General features: G+C 38.8%; 1 protein-coding gene across 1 annotated transcript in view; it reads left to right on the forward strand.

Moving 5' to 3' along the window:
- Positions 1-14,661, forward strand: part of LOC140241875 (insulin-like growth factor-binding protein 7) — a 26,778-nt gene extending 12,117 nt beyond the window's left edge. The window contains exons 2-3 of the mRNA XM_072321628.1: positions 13,199-13,416; positions 14,156-14,661. Coding sequence (XP_072177729.1) covers positions 13,199-13,416; positions 14,156-14,263 — 326 coding nt within the window. The 3' untranslated portion in view covers positions 14,264-14,661. The remainder of the gene's footprint in view (positions 1-13,198; positions 13,417-14,155) is intronic.
- The last annotated feature ends 9,204 nt before the right edge of the window (positions 14,662-23,865 follow it).

A 23,865-nucleotide genomic window follows, 5' to 3' on the forward strand; every position in this document is an offset into this window, starting at 1 on the left:
TGTATGTCTTCTTCATACTTCTGTATACAATATCAACAATTTTGATGCGCAGCAAAGTACTAAAACTAATACTATATCAATGTATATCAATCACTTGAATGTTTTTCGTCCGATTTTGCTGAAACGTTCATTTTCCTCGATTTATATTTGCTCCATTTATCAAAGCCATCGTAACCATGAACAGGAGTTTCTCCGTTTGTAGATTAAACCTTCTGAATGCTCTCTCTCTCTCTCTTTGTTTAAATTTATGTCATCTATGAAGATGTAAACGAAAGGTTTATAATTGGTCAGCTGAACTGACAGCTGCACGGACTTTCACGTCAACATGATCCGTATTCTGAAGCATGTCTATCTCATCGAAAATTCCCTCTCCTTGAGCGCCCCCTCCCGCAACTCAGTTTTTCTCCAAGATATCTGTCCCTATCAAATTTGAAATAGAATTTTATTTCCCTTTATTAAAGGTCCTGTTTACCTTTGGGAGCAGTGATTTCAAAAATGTTCAAGATATAATTTTGATGCATATGTGTAGGTCTGTTGTGTCACAAAACATCCTGCCATATAAAATTTTTGCAATAAAGCCTAAAATATAAGGAGATATCAGTGTTTTTCTCAATAAACCGTAACTGTAGACGGTTTAGTCTGGAAACATTCTTATTATAACTATTGTTCACGTTTTGTGTATTTAACAACACTTAACATCGATTATACGAATTCAAATTTTTACAGTGGTTGTTTCTATCCCTGACTCACATTTTAGAACTATCTTAAAGCACTAATGCTGGGTTTTTGTTTCATCTGCAAATGGTAAATTGTGCCTTTAACTTTTCAAATGTTATCTATTCACTTTAATCTGTTTACAAAATAATGTTTGTTGTGTTACTGTGGGACATGGAATTACACAAGTGCGTTCTCATAATTTGTCACAAGTAAATTCTAAGAGAACAACGACATTAAAAAGCTGTCTCATTTCCTAGGCCTTCAGCCCACTTCCTCCCCCCCCCCCTTCCAGTGAGTTGAATTGATGTCATGCAGTCTGCCTGTCAATGTACTTTGATCAGACCCTTATGTATTATGAAACTGAAAATACGTCACTGACTCAGTACCCAAATACAGAGGGAAATGTATAAATCAAGCCTATTGATACACAGTATTGTTTTATACTTTCCACCTATGTCAGCCGAACGTCGGTTTCGAACTTGCTGTATAATGTTATCGTCTCAGCAGGAAAAAAACAATGTTTTTGTTGGCACAGTTTCTCGGTGATCTTTGTCACCTATACCTACCCCCCCCCCCCCCCCCCAGTACATCCTGTGGACCAATGTTGATGAGTAGATTGTCACTGGGCGATATATGTTAAGTGACGGACCTTGACACCCCCGCTGTGGCGGACAGGATCGTCTGCCCGACACGGGATCAAATGAACTGATCTTGACACATTCTGGCTACACGCTGTCACCCCACACTGGCAGCCTGCTCCTCAAATATTGACAGCGACAGAGGAATGCTCACATCGACGAAGTGACATGGCATTTCTTTTAATGATATACCGTTTTTCACCTAGGTATCCCTCAACTACCTCCCCCCCCCCCCCCAAAAAAAAAGCATTTTGAAATTAAAGGGTAATAACGCAATCTCCCCCTCTTTCTCCTGTTCTTCTTTTTTCTTTTATCTTGATATGAAAGCAGACAATAAACTTCGTGCTTTCTGAAGACTATCATTTTCGTCATCTATTTTTTTTTTTCATCTCGTTTCTTCTTCTTTCGTGTCTATTTCGTATTCGATCCATCACATCGTGGCTTGAAGCATAATGTGATGGTCATTCTACTTCTTTTATTCTTGGCACTGTGTGAACTGAATTGTCACCAGCACGTACACGGAGTATAACATTCTGTGTTAATTAAATCTCATCATGTCGTCATGACAACTCGTAATACATTCCTTTCGGACCAGCAATGATATCGGGCTCAAATCAATAAAGAGCGAACGGTACCTCCTATAATCATATATCGCTGCACTTCGTACAGCGCTCATAAAGCTTGGGATTATGAACGCAATCATGATCATAATCACCATCATAAACCTGGCAAGAAACCGTCAATGAATAAACATTGCTAACCCGGTATTTAGCCAATGATTAGTAATCTAATCGAGCACGTAGTCATTAGGCGCTTTGAACTTGACAAATGCTCTGAGCACCACAAGGAAAGGTGACTAATATAAAGAATTCAGCATAAGTATATAAACAATGGGCCAGGTTTTTGACATAGATCACGAAGAAGAATGAAAGTAAATAACCAGCCCAATGCACGGTGTTTTCTTGTTTTCTTTGTGTTTTGTGATTTGTGTTTTGTTTATGTTTTTGTTTTTTGCTGATAGGGCTAAGGGCTTGAGTTTCGCAGACTTTGAACTATAAAACACCCATGACTTCTAATGGTACGTCCGCTTTTATTCAATTCTACTTCACACCGTTATGATGCAAAATTGCGCAAAAATCTTTCAGGAATTTCTTATGGATTTAGTGAACTTATTTTGATTTAATTTTTGATCAAGACGAAGCTTACTAAACATTTCGTCGACTTCCACTTTCATCTCAAGCGTAGATGAGTGAGTCGTTGCGACAAGTAGGTCTGTCATACAAGACTACGATTCACGACATAAACTATACTATTTACTTGATGTGTTAAACAAGAATGCGTCACTGTCATTCGGTTACATTTCGATACGAAAGGTCGTATAGGACATATAAGAATACTATAGAAGGCGATAGAAAATGATATATAAATGGAAGATAGCACAATGCGATATATCATCGTCATCTTGCATGTATGGACTCTTTGAGTAAGCAGAAAAAACGTTAATCCGGACCATCAGATAGCAGCACGATCTTTAAAGACCACAACTGAGATATTTCAGAAGAATAAATCAAGCAAAGGGCTGACTTTATTAGAACACAAATAATCATGATATCCGTTATATTACCCTTCAACAACCACCATCTCAAGATTGCATTTCGTGTGCAGTGCTTTTGTTATGATTATCTATGTAGGATGGAGCATTTTATGGTTGAAGCAATAGCGTGTATAGGCAGGGCAGTTTCTGTATTAAAGAGGAGGGGTACTCCCCATGCCACATCGCCCTATATGCCTAAAAAGCATTAATGATCTCACATTCATTTATTTCAAGTACAATATATTTTTTTATTATCATTAATGCCACATCGCCCTATATGCCTATATAAGCATTAATGATCTCACATTCATTTATTTCAAGTACAATATATCTTTTATTATCATTAATTTCGTTAGTATTATTATTATTATTATTATCATCATCATCATCATCATCATCATCATCATCATCATCATCATCATTATTATATCATTATCACCATTGTCATGTCATCATTATCATTCAACAAATCATTTTGTTACAGTGCCATTTCATTTCTTAGATTGTATGGCCACAGAAAGATATACTGTGTTTGATTGTATGTGGAGAAGGTGGCAAACATTTTCTTCCCTTTTTTGATTAATTAATTAAAAAAATATAATATATCACCGCGAATGACAGGATGTCACTCTGATGTTATTTCCCCCGCCCTCTGGAGTCAAATACTCTTTCAATTTACTACAAAACTAAAAGCCCGCGAAATACATTATTTTCTTTTTTCCGTCCAACTACTGAAACATTACGAGCTGTTGCAACCATGGTAACCTTCTTGAAAATCCTGAGATGATGACAAATCTATTCGACCAAAACGTTAGCAAGTCAAAGTTTTGAACTTCAAAGTTCACTGATGTGCTCAACTGATATTTCAGCATTCACTGAATATCCACGCATTGCGTCTAAAGGGTAACTTTTCCTTGAGCGTCAACTGGAACATGATGTGGACGTGCACTTTAAAAGAACGATCGTGGTTGACATCCGTAACGAAAAGCAGGCGGTCTGCACGAAGAGCTCATTACAGCCGGATTAGTGCTCTGAAGACCGAATGACAGGGACTTGTTTCGCATCGACGGCGGACGGACAGAGAGGAAACTTAAGTTATAGTCTCGCCATAAGACTCACGTCTTTTTACTCTTGTCATCATTATGATGGAAATACTTATTGGTCACTAGAAATGGGGCAAAAATTATGATTTTGTCATTCAACAAGACTCAGTGATTCTTGATGACATTTGGATGATCTAGAGAATGCTTTGCAAAATGTTTATCGTTTTCCATAATTGTTTTTCCCCAACGAAGTTGTAGTATATTAAAACAATGATAATGATAATGATAATGATAGTAATAATAATAATAGTAATAATGATATTAAAATGATAATGATAAGTAGTAGTACTAGCAGTAGTAGTGGTGGAGGTGGCGGATAGTATTTAATCAAAATTATCCCATTATTGTCATTATCATTATCATTATTAGAGACAGAGAAGGGGAGAGAGCGATAGGGAGGGTGGAAGAGATGTTTAATATCATTTTGCAGGTTAACATACCCGCATGCCACGGTTGAGAGAAATGCCAGGAGCGTGCCATGATATTTCGAGAGTCGAAAGACAGTAGATGATGACATTCAAGTTTCCCCTTTTGTAAACAGTCTGATGCACAGCTGCTGGATTTTATTTCATGGAAGACGTATGTGCTTCAAAGGAGTTGGACCGTATTGACGTTCCAGAAGCAGTATGATTTTTATCATAAAAAAACACGAGAAACATAGGAACTGAATTCATTTCTACATAAGGATTATTCTTCTTATACCTTACAGAATATACTGCAGCGACTTCCACCAATCAGATTGCATATGTGTTGTAATATCTGACAGGAATTCAAACATGAGCTCCTTTCCTTATCGATATTAGAAAATATTGCTAGACTACCTTCAGTGTGTAGCATCGAGTTTGAGCGGGGGAGCCCTGATCATTATTACTTCGGTTCCCAAACAACATGGTCATCAATTATGAATACTGAATGAATTCCAAACATTCGGGCGAAAATGTTACATGCAGTGATATGCAGTACGATATGCTTTTTTTAATATTTCTTAAGAGGTCTCTTATTATCTCAAAAAAAGTTGGAAACCCAAAGACCCATCTCAACCAACACTATGCCATCCCTTTAAAAGTCCCTCTGCGGGAGACAGTTATTATTGCTCTTGTACTGATGTTTGCCATGGTTTGTCTTTCGCACACGACATACTACCATGCACATTCTAAGAAGTGATAGATTTCGGATGGAGTCAAACACAGCATATTATGAATTATCGTTTCGGTTGCCAGAGTGTCGTGTATTGCAATGCAGTTATAGGTTAAAGGTTAGGTTTCACATACTCGTATATACATGTAGGTGTCAGTAATGTTTAAATTGTGTGTCATATACGACGTGACGAAGCAAGGGGGAAATGAACACTGAACATGATTTTTTTTTTTAACACCATACTTTAAAAGACATCTTTGAGTGAAGTAAGCTTTACCTGCAGCTATCTGTCGTTCATTGGTATATGTGAATGCACAAACATTTCGTCTTTTATCGATTTTCGTGGTTTCTAGTTTAGGATTTTTATAGCTCCTATTAAGAGCAACTTATTAATTATGATTATTACAATTATGATGGTGACGATGATGATGATGATGATGATTATTATTGTTGTTGTTATTACTATTATTATTTGATATTTTATACCTTAGTTTTCTTTGATGGCAGAAGACTAGAGAAACTTTTCCATTCATCTGTGTCTGTATAATTATAGTGATCCTTAGAACGATGCTGTCAACAATTGCGAAATACTGATGATAAACTAATCTGCTTCATAAGTTACACTCGTGGCATCATTTTGCCGAAAATTTTTCACAGCTGTGTCAGTCGCATCTTGCTGCAGGGAAGTGAACCCCCAAGATGACATCTGGATCTAAGTTCGAGTTAGTACAGCGGTAAACCATGGCAGTACACATTTGCCTTGCAAAGGTGTACAAAATCATTCTCAACTACTTTTGTTTTTTAGAGAGTCTATTCCAATCACAGCATAACCCTCTCGCCCTATGTTTGCAGGTTAGTACATCCTGGTTACCTCTTTTGTTGCAGTTCGTTATTTCGAAGATTCATTGATCCCAAAATGAAAAAAAAAGAAGAAGAAAAAAAAAAAAACACCGTTCATTATTCCAAAGGATTTGTTATAATCTGAGAGTGAAATAAGTTTCGTAATTCAGAACGTTCATTAGTAGGCCTATGCCCACCTTCTTTTCATTTTCGTAATAACGAACCTTTGGAATAACGAATCTTCTTTTATTGTCGGATTAATAAACCATATTTTGATTTTTTATTTTCGGAAGTTTACGAATCTTCGAAATAGCAAACCTTGGAATGATGCCACAAATGTACAAATATTTGGATTTACGATCCCTTTTTCATGTTCGGATTAATGAACATCTAGGAATAGGGAATTTGTGTGTTTCGGGATAACATCACCCACTTCTTCGCAGGTAAGCAATAAACAGAATTAGGGAGGGAGTCATACCGCTTTTCTATTTCAGCCACTTTTCTTTATTTTTAGATGCCACAGAGAACTTGATCCGTCGCCAGTATACAAACCTGACCGTGAAACTATTCCACCTTCGTGCCTGTTGTCTGGGTGGTATATGTGGTGCCTTCTGTCTCTTCGATGTATCATCGTGATGGCATCTGTTCTCCCCTTCCTCCTCCTACTACATGATTATTGTCACCGCAGGGGCGGATCTAGCTTTTTTGCTAAGGGGGGGGGGGGGGGAGGGGCGACAATGGTTCATGACAAGGAAAAAAAAAGTCTTCACATTTTTTTTTTTTTTTTTGCTGCCACTTCTCTCACCAAATCGGCTGACAAGCCAAAAAATAAAAATAAAAAAGAAATAATTTGATAAACGAATAAAAGTCCTTCACATTTTTTGCTTGTATTCTCTCCCAAAATAGCTGACAAGCAAAAATAATGATGATGATGATGATGATGATGATGATAATAATAATAATAATAATAATAATAATAATAATAATAATAATAATAATAATAACAATAATAAAAATAATGATGATAACAAGAAAAATAAATTAATTAATAAATGAATAAAAAATAAAGATCTTCACATTTTTTTTTTGGTTCTGTTGAACTAAGCCTCAGACACATGCAGTGCTATAAGCTCATACTGTGTGAGTCTGCGCACATGGTGGCGTTTTTCTATGCACATCACATAAGGATCCGAAGGGGAGGGGGGGGGGGGGGGTAACTCACCCCCCTCCGTAGGTCCGCCACTGTAACCCTTTCAGAACCAATACGCTGAAATGCCCTGATATATCACGTAGATCTAATACAGTTACCACAGTTGAAATGACAGTGTCCGTCAATCTCTTGGCCTCTTTTTCCATATGATATTTTCGATATGAAAAAGGCCTATGAGCCCTATATAAACATCAAAATCATCACTAACCTAACTTACTTTGCTTTGATTATGCAACCTTATTCTCTGTTACCAAAGAAAGTGATATGTTTATGTTCTTTTCGAAAAATGAAATAAAATTTGAATTGAATTGATTTGAATTGAATATTGTTTGTAGTTCGTAGATTCCATAAATCACTCACTGAAACTTGCACTACTGAATTTACTGTAGTGCAACGTTGCATCTTAAAATGATTTAAGTGGAACCATTGTTATTTTTAGATTCAACTTTTTTTATTCATTGCTGCTATTAATATTCTTACTATAGAAGAAGTACAATATACAGGTATCAACATTGATTCATCCCCATCATCACTGTCATCATTGTTGTTTTTCATTATCATCCGTAAAATACATGAGTAATTTCTGTTGCATGTGTTATAAGCCGCCAACATCAATCAAACTTATAAACGATCTCCACCATTTTGACAGGAATTGATAATTGATTCAAGTTTCAATTTAAAGCAGAAAATCAGAAAATTTCATTTTACCATACATGAGTTCACTCTAACGAGCTGAAAGTCCCTGCTTTATGATTAAGTTGTCGTTTATTAATATTTTAATGTTAGATTGGTGCGTGATCTTGAAGAATTGGAAAAGAGGGAGGGCAGGATACCTGTTACTCTTTGTTACTATTTGTTACTCTCTTAAAGTTTCAAGACAGCAAAGTTATCTATCTCAATCCTATAGACGGCTCAACGCGGGGTTTGAGCTGTAAATCCACGTTTGTTTGTTTTTTATACTTAATAGACAGATATTACATATAGTAGCTAATTTCAGTGAAATAAAGCACAGCTTCACAGTGTCTGCGTACTTTTTGTAGCCACGAATCTTTGGCGTCAAGAATGAACAAATTGATAAATAATAACAAGTTAAAGTGATTATCACTTCTGTGTGCTAATACACTAACATAGAAATTATCTAAGCAGTGATTGGTTACAGGTGTATTAATTCTTTACACCTCTCAGTGATCCGTATAACAATGTACTAGAAAAATATACATGTAAAAGAAGTACAGCGTACAAAATAGAGCAAAACGCAAGGAAGAATGCAACCTATAATTAGCACATACACACGCAATGAGAAAGACAGGAAGGGGGGGGGGAGGGGGAGTAAGCGGAAATTATTAGAATGTTCAAAATAGCAAATCACATGAAAACAATTTGGGTTTGATCAAGTCATCAACAACCAGACGGACTTCCCATGTTAATGGTGACCACTAGCATCGTATAGTACAATATACCCTCATCTAATCTTAGTCTAAGACGATTAACGTCCACGTCCAAACAAACGTACACGAGCATAAAAATCGATCTTTGCAGACAAAAGATGACGATAATGATTGTGACAGAAATGTGACGTCAACTTAGTTTATTGGTTAATTTTGTAAATATCTTTCTGTTTTTCTGCAGATTCAATGAATATGACCAGTTCCCATATTACTTCTCTCCGATATGTAGTGAATTTCAAAAATGTCAAATTATTTGTGGCACAAGATGAATGTTTCTGCAGCAAAGTAAATTATACCTCAAGACTTGATGGATTAAAGGAAGTATATTTTTCATGTTGTAGGTTGCCTTAATTGCGATATTATTTGTGGCTGTTTTACCTGGCGTCGCGTTTGCTTCGCTGTCCTCCCTGCTCGCGGAGTGACCATATTCGGGTTGTGAGTTCAAACATCGTGGCTTGCTTCACGATTAGGTTCGCACTTTTACCCACGAGAAGTCAACAAGCCTAACGTGATTAATTTAAGAGTCGCCATTAAACGTGTATACAATCATGGAGCCCCACGCTTTTGCCCGATTTTAGCACTGCATACCCCTCGTCTAGTCGCAGTTTCGTAATCTAATTTCTCTTCTAGTTTTGGCCAAAAAAAAAAAAAAAATATTGCTACTAGAGCCCCTGTGGGAGTAAAGTGTGGGGGTGAGAAAGTCGATGTCTAAATTGCATTTGACATTCATTACTGTCTTTCCTGGTTACACTCAACAGTTTTGCAGGAAAATGAAAGACATAAACATTTTATCCGTACATCAGCAGTCCTGCGTTTCTTTCACACAAAGATTTAAAGCTGGAACCTGTGGTTGAACGAGTGTATGTGTATAATAAATCGGCTCTTTGCATTCTAGGTTCGCCGTTAGGGTTGACCTTTCTGACGAGGGCACTGGATAATTAATTCTACGGGCATTTGCAAATGGCAATTGGCATATTTAACTTCTACACGGATAAATTGCTGTCGGATGATTTGTGAGCTACATGTATGTGGAAGAATTGCAAAGAAACACCTGAAATATCATTTAAATATCAAATTTATTCGCAATTTCCGCAATATATTTCATACAAACGTTGAGTAAAAAAGCCACTATATGCATTGTGAAGGGAACGACTTTCAATTCCAATCCACTTCAAATGAAATTTGACAGCTTACTTTCAAGTGACATCAGTTTGAATGAATAGTTGATTTTTATATGGTTATTTGAAGAGAAAAGGAGAAGATTTATAAAATCCCTATCAGATTTTCCTCTGTTGTTCCATTTATATTTTAATGTACACGGTTCTGTGCTTGTTTACATTATAAATTTATTCTTTTAAGAATACGTGAGTAACATCTTTGTAGACCCACTAGGGTCCTATATATTTTATCGTTGTTGTTTTTTTTTTTGTTTGGAATGAGAATGAAACTTCTGTCTAAACTTGCATCATAGGAGGTATAGAAATACACCGACGCTCTCTCCTTGTTAGACGTGGGTCAGATGTGCTTCCCAAAGCACAATGTACTCGTGAAGGTTAATCCTGCACTTATCCTGCTCTCAAATTTCCTCTGAGGCCTCTCATCGACTTACCGCGAAACTGACATTGACATTAAAGTGAAATTCTTTCGAATTGCACGTAATAGTATCTATCTTTTCAATCATAGATCGGTCATCATAAGTAATACTAGTAATAAGTAACATTTATTTTTTCCCTATTGAAGGCGAGAACCATAACATCACTGCGACGTTGTTCTAAATCAATTAATGGGCTTTCTTTTTATATTCATATCAAACGAGGAAATTAAGTGAAAGTTAGTGTACATGTCAATGGGGAGGGGGGGGGGGGTTCAGACGATGACGTCATCACCTCATCATTATATTATTTGCATATTACGATCATGACTGTGATCACTGTTTCATAAAAATGTGAGAAGTTTTGAAAGCCCCTTAGAGGTCTGATTTATACACTGAATCTTACGCTTATCTGTTTGCATAAGTTCACTTTTTCGTAGGAAGTCAGTTTGATCATGGAGTGAATCAAAACGGTATTATGCTTTTTAGTTCACTTTCTGGTCTTTTTTTTTTTCCCTCCCCTCTCTCCCGTTTTTATCTCCGCCCCATTTCCCTGTTCGTGGGGCTGGGAAATCGCCAGCTTCGTGGACAAATCAGAAGGCAAGAGACTTAGCGCAATCTCATTAACCTTTTAAGCTGGAGTCAGTGTCTCTGCTATAATGTCTTTATTTGGTGGAAATAAACCCAAGATTTTTGGCTTGTGTGAACTAGCACCTAGAGTAGCCTTACATACTTTTGCAAAGGCAGCTCGCACACAGCTCGCTCAGCTCCGCTCGCAGGTCGCTATACAATTGTACATGCACATCCACAAATTATTGCGAGCTGCCTTTGCAAAAGGCTACCTTACACTAAGGCCATGGCGGGCCGGCGGAACGTTTTCAAAAGTGGGGGCCCACTTCCGGGTTCAATCAGCTAACAAGCAAAAAAAAGAAAAAGAAAAAGAAAATACAAACAAACGAAAACAAAAACAAAAGCAAAAACAAACAAAAAAAGGCCTTCGGCGTGACATGTCGTGCACTTCCGGTTTCTTCAGCTGACAAGCAAAAATCAAATCCTGTACCGCGCTCACACTTCAAGGTTTCTATGTGTTTCTTTCTAGTGCCACTTACGCACTTCCGGGGTTAAAAAAAAAGGGGGGGCAGAGTGGTGACACCTTATGTATTCCTTTGTATGGTGCCAAAAAGTGGGGGGCCCGAGCCCCCCCCCCCCCCCCGGTTCCGCCGGCCCTGACTAAGGCAATAGTTTTTGTCTTTTTATTTGGCAGGATGTTTTGGTGAGTGGCACTCGAGATATTGCCAAATACTGGAGAATATACAAGAACATATTATTTGAATTTATACGAATACACTACGTGCTTCAAACACTTACATTTCTGTTTATAGGGAAATTAAATCAAATCGTCTCGAGAAAAAAGAACTGTAAGGAGGTCCAAATTTGTGTTTGCCTTTCTATGACACTTTTTATGATATATCCCACGTGAGTGTATGCTGTTTATGTGTGTGTATATGTGTGTTTGTGTGTGTGTGTGTGTGTGCGTGTGTGTGTGTGTATGTGTGATGACTGGAATGCCAGGTGTTGAAATATTAAGTTTAATTTCAATGTTTAAGAAAGTACATGTACTATTTATGCAGAAAGGTAGTACCTCCTGGGTAGAACACTGTTATTTGTGTTAGACAAAAAAGTGTGATTTTTTTCTGTTTGTACAGCGGCATCAGCTGATGATATTATTTTTGCATTGATTTGAATGTCAATAGATAACGATTATCGCAAAAACGTGTGTGCGTGTGTGTGTAGGTGTAGGTGTTTGTGCGTTAGAGTAGCAATCGGAGTTAGAATGCTACTTGCCCTTTTCATTCCGCCAGTCTCCAAGACAAGCGTTCCATTCTATCCTGCAATAAGATATATGATTATTATCATCACCATTATAGTGACGCATCCTCCTCAATACCAAATCCCTTCTGAAGACGACTTCCAACCGAGTCGAGTTGTAGCAACAAGTGTTACAGATATACATACTGAAACAGAAGTTGGTGTGTTGCACCGCGTTGATGGCGTCTCAATTTGGACAATGTAGGCCATTGTAGGCTAGAGTGATAGGGTCCATGGCTGTAGTAATCACTGAACGTATATCCGAAACAATAAGTGATGACAATATGCAATAATAATGGCTGTTCTACAGGTGGGGTTGTTGTATTTTAATAGGGAGACCTGGGGCCCGTTTCATAAAACTTGTCATCAGTGACAAGTTGTCATAGATGTGACAAGCTACTGAAATCCTTGCATCTGATTGGCTGAGAGCAAATTTGTCATAGAAATGTGGCAGTTGTCACTGATGACAAGTTTTATGAAACAGGCCCCAGGGCCCTGTTTCATAAAGATTGAGCGAAAGTTGCAATCAATCGCAAATTGTGTTTCATAAACAACTTTGTGATTGATCGCAAGTACTGAAAGTTACGCATTTTTTTCTTGAAATCAATTGCAAGTGTCTTTATGAAACATGGCTTGCGCTCAATATTGAACTTACACTCGATTAAACGAGTTACGCTCGATAAATCGAGCGTAAGATCAATTGCATTTTTTTAATGAAACAGGCCCCAGAGGTCACGGTCAGAACCAGAGGTCTGAGGGTCAATGCCCTCTCTGCGGTGCGTGTGATTCTCGTGATGGTGGTGGTGGGGATGACACTAAGGAGACATCCAGCTAGAGATCACATGATATAGTTTTCTTGCGGCCTTTTAGTTCTGTTAAATGATATCTTAGAGCTAATATTGGCTGCATGCTCAGCAATAGGTAATGTAATGCACATGTATTCGATTGTAATGATAACAGGGCCTACATCAACAGAATGATTTTTCCTCCTCTTCTCTTCCTTCCTCTTTCTTCTTCTTCTCCTCCTTATTTTTACCTTAAATCCATGTAGCTCCTCGAATAAATTTGATCTCCCCTACAAAGAACAACAACGACACAATCGTGACGTCAGCGGGCCAGCAAACCTACATCCAATGCGAGGGGGAAGGGTTCCCTACCCCGACCATCAAGTGGACGATAGATGGCGCTCTTTTGCCAGGGGACTATTCAAACATTGCCGTGCAGACGATTGGAGGACCGCGGGAAAACCAAGCCACCGGATGGCTCATGGTGATTCTTTTTTTGCTTTGTGTTATTTCACCTTTGCACTGCGTGTTTCTTATGGGGGTCTTGTCTCCCTCTCTCTTTCTCCCTCTCTATCATTTTTAGTGAAACCCATATGATTGGCTTTGGAATATATTGTAACTTAGTCCACTATAGTCTTTAACCATTTCCAGATATGTCCCTATTTTCTGAATCCACGTCGAAACAAGTGGTGTAAACCTTCTAGATCACACAAAACGCGTGCCCAGCCTCCTTAGTGATGTGTACTTCGAAGAAGGACTCTCCCTCATCAGTCACACCTACTTTTTTTTGGTAATACAAAGTTTATTTGGAAATGAAAATAAAATGAATAAATGAATGAATGAGATAGGGCTCGGGCTCGTCTACTTTATATACGGGCGTGAAGCCTGAAGTAGTTTACTAATATTTCGAGATTGTTGAACGACCGCCTTCGTTCCAGATGATATTTCACAACCATGATGCCGAACACTTTGACCGTTATTAACCTCTGCATCGTTTCCTGCTATTAGCAAAAACACTATAAGGTCACCTTACATGCATTTTCAAGTCGTTGGGTTATGATCATTTTGAACACAATATCTTCCTGTGTTGTAAATGTCACAATCAGATTTGTTTGTTGGAAACAGATGCTGCTTGGACTATAAGAAACAATCAAGTGTCACTGATATTACTTTCATTTCTTTTTTCTCTTTGCTGTACTCATGTATGTCTTTTTATTATATAGATTTCACCGGTTCGTGGTACGGACAGCGGAACGTACACATGCGAAGTGGACAATGGCATCGGAGAACCAGTGTCGAAAAGCGCGCACATCGCAGTGTCTGAAGACTAGACACGCGACTGGACTTTCCTGACCTAAACATATCAAATACATACAATAAGATAATTTTAAAAAGAAAGTAATTCCGCTCAATCTTGCAGTTTTCGGGTGTATCAGACCGATGAGATGAGAAAAAGGTAATCCACGATCGGACAGATGTGTGCGTGTGACGCAGCTGTTGGATAGAGCGAGGGCTTGAGAAATGGAAATTAGCTAATATGTCTTGCCGTCACACATGGCCACGGACTTGTGTTGCATACTGTACATAGTCACAGCAAAGTCGCATACGCAGAGCGGGAAGAAATATTTGCTTATTTGGACCTGATACTATCTCTGTTTTTTCTTGATCTGCACGCTATGTGTTAAACGTGTGTAAGGTTATACAGCATTATTTTCCACCCTGTCCTTCCGAAATGTCTATCCTACAAAATAGTAACGAGGAGTAGGCCTATATACCTGCTAAGCACCCCGAGGTGGTCTGTATTTATTTTATAAATCAGTGTACAGCAATCAGCTCTTGAATGTTTTTAAATCTTGTTATGTATCGTTACAATAATTCTGGCCCCCACCGCCTTAAAGAGAAAATCAGTAACGCGTGTAACCAGGGACGGATCCAGGAATTCCGTAAAGGGGAGGCGCCTTTACAAAAATACAAGTTGGCGCACGCGTCCCCTTGCGAATAAATGTTTTTGAGTTAGTATTAATAATTCCGTACTGCAGCTCCGTTATTCGTTTTACGTATTTCGCCCTCTATAGTTTGCAGTATAGCTGTTTAGCGAGTGGTATGATGATGATTGTGTAGTGGAAGCAACACCTACTCACTAATTAATTAAGGTCGGGTACACTATAGGAAATGAGGACAACGAGCCACTCCGAGCGTACATAGTAGATTGGATGGTTTATTAGAGGCTCTGCACCAAGTTGTGGGAGCCAGTCACTGATGTGACGACGGTGAAATTGTGATACACTCTGCATTTTTACACAAAGAGCAGTCTGTATTTATACATGTACAGGAGGTGACTCACCTCTCTGGTATCAGACAGTGAAACAAACCAGTGGTCAGTGTTGTCAAGTGGTTACCTTGGAATTGTTTTGAAGAGAACCAGCGGGGAGGATAAATGACCCACGGAGAGAGGAGGAGAGAGAGAGTGGGAAAGACGGAGAAATCGGAGCGGAGAGAGAGAGTGATTGTGAAGGAGATTGAGGAGGAGAGAGAAGCAGAGAAAGTTGAGCTGCTACAGTAGCTCCCCCCTAGTGAGCTTCTCGAAAGGTGGAAGAGAGAGATGGGAACGATAGAAAAATGTAAAAGTATGCAGCGAGGCTAGAGCACACATGGAAATTATAAAATGTACTGAATGGTTTGGAAAACGTACATGCACACATTCGTTATGTTGAATTTCGTGAACCGTTGTAAGGCATAAAACGCGCTATGTAATCGTATACAAGACAATGCCAAAGTGAACGTGGTTCGAGAAATGCGAACGGAACAAATGTTAATTATGCTGAACGTTTCAAAGCAATGAACTAGCTTGTCGAACTGTATGCGTTGTGTACAGTTAAAATGCATGGGATTTGGTAAACGTATGAACAATTGGAATTTGCACACAATAATTCTGTCAATTAACATGTTTTCGTTTCAAGATGACGATACAAAAATAATCACTGGCAGTTTGACGCGTGTCGTTGCAGGCAGTGTTTATAAACCGTGTTATCGCATATCGAAAGGCAACATATAATTTTAGAGAATTAAAGCATGATCATAGTACAATAATTGAAATGTGCAAGGTGATGCTTACGTGACAGATATGATATAGTGATCATGATACAAACGGTGAAAATGAGTGTCCAACTCGGATGTCCTGAATATGACTGAGTCTTTTTATCTCTTGCGATTATAACGTGCTCGGGTAATGTCCGGCTATCGCGGTTGACGAAGACTAACTGTAGCCAATATAGGACGCGGTGTGGACGACGAGAGTCGGGATGAACGGATGGTCGATGTCGATGTCAGATTGTCAGCTATCAACGGTCGCTCGACAGGACAGTGAGTCGCCTGGAGATGTCGTGTTGATAGTCGGCGTGCGCGAGATGGCCAGCGGCAGCAGCGAGTCGTGCCGGTAGAAGCCGATGCGCGATGTGTTCGAGGGCGAGCCGAAGTTAGGCGGAGGGTGATCGAGAATTCGTGGCGGTCGATGAGGCAACGGTCGGCGGTGTCGAGCCGTATCGTGGCATTGCGAGAGTTGAGCGATTCGGCGTATCATGTCGTATTGAAGCAAGAGTTGCTGAGCGAGTCGTAGCGTGTCGTATCGTATCGTGTCGTAGCGAGAGTTCAAGCGGCGTATCATATCGTCATGATCGTGTCAGAGCGACAGTTCGAGCGATTTGAAAGGCGTCGTGCGGTTGAAGGCGGGTCGGTGTCGGTGTCAGTGTGGCGATTAGGCAGTCGTGGATGTCGATCGTGCGTGCCTGCCGAAGGAGCCGTCGAGGCGTGCGGCGGGTGAAATAGACGACGGCCGGGCGGCATCGTGGCGGGCAAAAACATGCAGCGTGCTCGTTGATGGGATGGCATGTTCGAAGATGATTGCTGTTGGCGTGGCGGGCGATGTCGTCGTCGACTGCGTTGTGACGTATAAAAGATGAGCGTAAGTGCCGGCGTAAGTGGTGGGGTCGAAATCGTCGTAAGATGTCTGTTCGTCATGGGCGCAATGAATTTCCCCAGCAGTTAGCGTAACATGGTTCAGAGAACCAGTTGAGTCGGGGAGTAGCTCATGACTAGGGAGAAGCGTGGTTGAAATGTCGATAGGTGCGTCGATGAAATGCGTGCACGAGGTCGAGGGAAAGTCCTTTAGGTGAATGTATTGAGGGAGTGGCCGCGGGCTGGTCGAGTGCATGTGGCAGCGGGCCGATGACGAGAAAAAGGAGCGATCCCGTTGATGCAAAGTTGAGTGGTGCATGTCGAAAGGTAGATTACAGAGATGCAGAAAATCGGCTCCGAGAAAGGGGAGATGGACTTAGGTGATGAGGAATATCCATCTAAAGGTGCAGAGAGGCAGTAGTGTCGGCAGCCATTGTTGAGGCAAGCTCGGGCGTGGTTGGAGTCGACGTCGTGTCAGTCATGATTGCTGCGTTGTTGTTCGTAATACGGGGTCACCAATTTAGCGAGTGGTATGATGATGATTGTGTAGTGGAAGCAACACCTACTCACTAATTAATTAAGGTCGGGTACACTATAGGAAATGAGGACAACGAGCCACTCCGAGCGTACATAGTAGATTGGATGGTTTATTAGAGGCTCTGCACCAAGTTGTGGGAGCCAGTCACTGATGTGACGACGGTGAAATTGTGATACACTCTGCATTTTTACACAAAGAGCAGTCTGTATTTATACATGTACAGGAGGTGACTCACCTCTCTGGTATCAGACAGTGAAACAAACCAGTGGTCAGTGTTGTCAAGTGGTTACCTTGGAATTGTTTTGAAGAGAACCAGCGGGGAGGATAAATGACCCACGGAGAGAGGAGGAGAGAGAGAGTGGGAAAGACGGAGAAATCGGAGCGGAGAGAGAGAGTGATTGTGAAGGAGATTGAGGAGGAGAGAGAAGCAGAGAAAGTTGAGCTGCTACAGCTGCAAGAACAAAATGAATGCCCCTTGACATCCAGTTCCTGTCATGTGTTATGGTGACCTCATCTGATATTTATATGTATGTAAATCACAAATTTTGATTTAGTGACCTTTTGCTGTAAATGTTCATCAAATGTTTTATATGGTATGATTTTACATTATTTGTACCCAGTTCGCTCCACTCGTCCAAGAAATCTTTCTTGCCTTTCGTGATGCCATCAGCAGTATAGTAAGTTGAAATAAGCGTAATCATATGAATAATACCCATATGCACTTTGCGAAAACCAAGTGCATCAGCTCACATTACCATTTCCGGGTTCATACCATACAATTCAACACCTTTTTCTTTGCCATACAACCCTAAAACATTTCCCGCATAGCAATGACTATCATGCTATCATAACTGTTATCAAAGGTGTAGTTCTTATACCTGCCCTGCTTTTGAAAGTTTCTACATTAGGCAAAGTAAGGTTCATAACTTTAGGCATTGCGATGCTCATTTCAGCCGAATTTCTTCTTGTTGGTGACACCATAAAAATACAAGAGAGTTGACTTTTAATTATGGAGCTTGGTGAGTGCAAAAAGAGAGGAAAAGAATAATCCACGAAAGACACTTCGATCAAATAGTTCCAGAATGTGTGATTTGTAGACCTATTCACATCAGAAGAAGTATGATAATGTATGGGACGTGCGGGAACCTTGAGGTTTACTTCACGGTGAGATGATGTGTGCAGGAGCCGTATACGTTCCGGTATCTTTATAGCTCACAGTCCTTTCTGTTCCCGCGTTACCGTTCATTCCTCGCCCCGATCACCGGTGAAACAGTCTCATTGTACGCAGTTTGAGAAAAGGGCACACTGTCTTGATTAAAAATATCATGATTATGACATTTGTAAATTCAGACACTGTGATATAAAGGGTACGAGTATCACACAGTGACTATTCAAATCAGAGCTGGGTTGTCCGACCTTAACAGAACAAGAAACAAGGCAACAATCCTAATCAACTGTAAACATAGATTTGATAACTGCATGACCCAAATTTGCAAAAGAGTTTGAACGCCGCACGAACATCCCACCCCCTTCCCATCATTTGCGACGCGAAGGTTGTTTACACCCAGACAAATGAATCTTTTGAGGAAGTGGAAAGGAAAATTCCTCGTCGAATTCCCCTTCTGTCAACGTGTGATGTCATATGTATATATCTGACGCAGAAGGGCACAATACAGCCTTACAATCACATGCAAGATCGACTTTGCATGCAGTTGGTGTTGTTTATTGTTGCCTGACTATTGTTTGAGGGGTGAATGATTCCCTTCTTGAGAGAACAATCTTTTGTGTTAGGACATTATACTGACAGTCTGTGTATTATGTACAGTCGTCTTGATTTATTAGTATTCGGGACTCGAATAAAAGGGAACACTGCTTTACTGAAAAATATCGTGGGAATGTTTCCTATTTTTATCGCTCAAACGGAACAAGGCGTGGGTGGAACAGAACGCGTTTACATCACACATTTAATGTAAATAGAACATTCGCAAAGAAATAGTCTTCGCAAGGAGGAATCTTTGTTAGGTCTATTACAATAGATTGGCCATGGGCACTGAATAAGCTTTAAGCAGCCAAAGAGAAATATCAAAAATAAGTGTTTAAAAGAGTATCTCAATGTCAAGCAGCTGGACTATCACTTTGTCCGCCTGGTACGTTGTGCCCAGCCTATCCAGCCACTGATAAGATAATTAATACGTGTACTCCAAAATGCCATAATTATTACAAGTTGATTGTGCCAACGAAAATAATGTACAATAATTCATTTGGCCTTCATGCAAACAGGCACGTTATAATATGTTTTGATGTGTATCAAACTTCGTATACCATTGGCATGCCATAAATTTCTGACCTATTTTGTTGCTCAATCGGGACTGTGTGACATTTATTCATTCTAGTCTTCCTTTTTTATTGTGTGTGCATGGAATGCTTGTAAAATACTGCCTTTCCGAAAGCAAAACATTCGTATTCTAAAGATATTCTGTCATCCAAAGCCAAAATCTTTTGCTTCACACAAGTTCAGTAACCATTACTTTGTTTACTTTGTCTGCAAAACACCCCACAAACGATTTCTACTCAAACGAAGTTTGAGACGGTATATTTAATGCTAGTTTCGAGGTCCGCATACAATGCGATTTTAGATGATAACCCGCAAGAGTCAAACGAATTAAAGGGATAGTACAGTATTGGTGGAGATGAGAATTGGGCTTTTAACTTTTTGCGAGATACCAAGAAAACACTTATGATATAGTACAGAGCATACCATTTTAAGAGGAATTTAAAGTTTATTTGATGAAAATCGGGTTTGGAATGACTGAAATATCCAAAAACAAAGTAGAACAAAGCGATCGTAATAAGGTGTGGGTCCCACACTTTATTAGAATCGCTCTTTTTTTTTTTTGGATATCTCAGCCATTTCAAAACCAGTTTTCATCAAATAAACGTTGAATTCCTCATAGAATAACATGCTCTTTTATATTTCATAAGAGGTTTCTCATTATCTCACCAAAAAATGTTAGAAACCTGAAATTAGGTCTCAACCAAAAATGTACAATCCCTTTTTTTTTTTAACACAAACTTCGCTTAAGTTTTCGCCTATAATTATGTCTTGCCTCGATATCCAGTATTTTTTTTTTCATACAACGACTTCACTAGATTTCTGGTGTAATAAAAGTCGCAGAAAATGGAAACAGAAAAAGATGTTCAAGTTTTATGAGACAAGAGGATTACAATGAAAATGAAAGTAAAACTTGGAAAATATATTTTTTATTCAAATTCATGAATTCTTCCGTCGTGATGTTTTCATTGCAACTGATTGACAAATAAATTGCCCTACATAAATATAAGCACTGAATTGATCAGTGTTTTAGTAGTAGCCATGATAAAAAATCATGGGCGTACATACTCGAGCAGGATTCGAACCTACGACCTCCTGATCACCGGACAGGCGTCATCTCCACTAGACCACCGAGCTTTCGCCCGACAGCAAGTGTTGGTTCTAATCCTTATAGCATGCAGCGGGTACTGCTTTATTATTCAAATTCATGAAATTCTTCCGTCGAGATGTTTTCATTGCAACTGATTGACAAATTGCCCTACATCGACGTAATTTTTTCCATTTTCTGAAATTTTTTAAATTCTGCAAAGAATTTTTCAATTTTTTAATTCTGCATTTTAACGTGTTTCTGCCAAACATCTATAGTCGATATTCCAGGGCATTTTTTTTTTTTTATAGAATGGAGCTAAATCTTTGATTGAATTAAATGCAAATGGAGGTCTTCCGAAGCCATGGGAATGTCAACTCAGCTAATTCGTATTTGTGACTAGGGCCAATAAATTTAAAGTTCTCTCTCTTATTTAAAGTCATATTCATATTTCAATGAATCTCTCTCGCGATTGTTTGTTTGTCTGCTCTCCATTACTTAACGTGTGGTTGAACATTGGTCGACTTGGCACTTCTAATGACAATGAAAAACTACCCACCAGTACATTCTTTTATACAACCATGACATTGAACTTTACACAACAAAAACGTAACTCTGATCCCTCTAATCAAATTAACATAACAAGAAGTTTTTTAGAAAGATGATGCATGTATGCAAAAAAAAAAAAGTTATATACACTAACTTCAATATGAAAATAAGGATTGATTTGTTGAATCATGTATGAGGAAGACACTTTTAAAGCTTATGTTCTTTTCAAAATTCAAGACATTATTTTGCGGCTGATGTGCAAAAAAAAAAATAAATATTTATGTCATATTAACAGTACATTTTAGCATCTCTTGCTTCATCTTAAATGATGTGCTGATGTGATATGACATGATGTAATAACTAAACCTAACGAGTATCTTTTTTTCAAACAATTGTAGTGTTGGTACATATTGGCAACACTTAACTTGATTAGGAGGGTTGAACATTGCCATTTCTCCTAAAACTTTGGTCATCCAAACTTGAAAAAAAAAAATGTGAACAGCGTAAGGATAAATCGAAAGAATGATGGGTATATAACAAACAATAACAGCACTTGAACATACACTAGTAACAGAATTTATCAATTTCACTTCAAAAACCACTAAAAATTACTTTGGCAACTTTTGAAAAGTGACCATTATTTGTCTTTAATGTGGGCTCACTCATACATGACTCGACAGAGCATTCTCATTTTCACATGTGAGTATACGTTAGTACGTGTAGAAACTTTCCTGCAAAATTGTTTTGCTCATGACTTTTTTGTTCAAACGTTACCCCATTTTGATAAGGGGAGAGTTATTTTTGTGTGAGTATTTTAGTGACTGCACGCGTTTCTTTCGTTTTCCACCTCATATAGGGGACATGAGTTGATAATGTTCTTTGAAATTGCAAACTGCATGTGAATTCTCATGAGTCATGCGGAAAATTGATTTCTGCTGCGGTATCCCCATAATGTGCTCCACGTCGCTGCATTTCCTTGCAAATAAATAATTGGTTTTAAGAATAGACTGACAAGGCACCCCTGACTTACTAGTATTAAGTCACATTTCACTGAATTTTACAGATTCAAGCCAAGAATCAAGTTGCTTGTTTGAATACCAGTAACAAATGAAAATAATCCTCACTTAAAAGCCACTATTTACCATTTGCAGATTAAAAAAAAAACTATAGTAGCTTAATTAGTTCTTCAAAATAGTTGTAAAATATAAGTTTCGGATAGAAACAACCAATGTAAAAATTTTAATCAGTATGATCAATGTTAAAGTAATATTACATAGTATGCAAAATGTGAACAATAGTTTCGTTGAAATCGTTTCTAGAATTTTATTGTCCATACAATTACGGTTAATGTGTGCGAAATTATTGCGAAATTTGGTATGGTATATAGGATGTTTTGTGGTACAACTAATTGTATCAAGTGTAATAACTAGAACATGTCTTTAATCACTGATCCCAATGGTAGACCGTGGCTTCGATATCCCACATGTCCCATACATACAAACCTTTATACAGGGTTTGTCATTAGCTTTGGCCCATATGCAGGGCCATGAAAATGGTGAGTAGGGTCACCAAATCTATCTTTTGGAGGTCCAATCGGGCAACCTAGATTCAAAACGGACTGTTACTTTTGCTTTTATCTAGGGCCATTGAAATTTAAGATTCGAAGATTTTAGTGGCAAAAATAAAGTGTCGAACACTGATATAATTGTGCGTGTGTGTGTGTGTGTGTATGTGGGTGTGTTTACGTGTATGTGGTTAAACTTTGCAACAAACATTCTAAAGATTGGCTTCGCTTTTTTTATCAGTTTTGTAACTTTTGACCGAGTTCCATCGTCATTCTTTTTTTTTTTTTCATCCATTTCTCTTTCTCTCTCTCCCCATCTAGGGTTAACTTCCTCTTCGTAAGAGTAAGAACACACACAAACACATTCCATGGGGGAAAGACCATTGTTGATCTTTACTCAAGTAAATAATGTAACCCATACAAGCATAGCATCGGAGTTTCATATATGGATTTTTTTTTTTCCTTCAATTTGATAACGGTTAAAGGGGAAGTAATCGCAGGTATTATTGTTGACTCTGACTCGATCAGCTCCCTGGTGGGTTTATGAGAATATCTTTATTGATTCACTTGAATCTATAATAGGGAGCTTTAGATTTTGACGCGCGGACGTTTGAGCCGACGCTTGCGCTGGACGTTCTCCTCTCCCCTGCGTCGTGTGGAAAAGTAGCTCTAGATTACGCTGGGACGTAACGTATAAAAAACAAACAGTGCATGGAAGAAGCTCTCTACGTCGCAAACTGTGCGGACGTGAAAATAGCCCAGTACGCGTAGTGAAAAACTCAGGCGACGCATTGACTTTACGCGCGCTACTGCGCACGCTCAGAACATGTTTTTTTCCTTTGAACGTCCGCGCGTCTAAAATCTAAAGCTCCCTATTATCAGGTCAACGTCAATCTAGAACGAATCATT

This window comes from Diadema setosum, chromosome 18, assembly GCF_964275005.1.
Source record: "Diadema setosum chromosome 18, eeDiaSeto1, whole genome shotgun sequence".
Classification (NCBI taxonomy): Eukaryota; Metazoa; Echinodermata; class Echinoidea; order Diadematoida; family Diadematidae; genus Diadema; species Diadema setosum.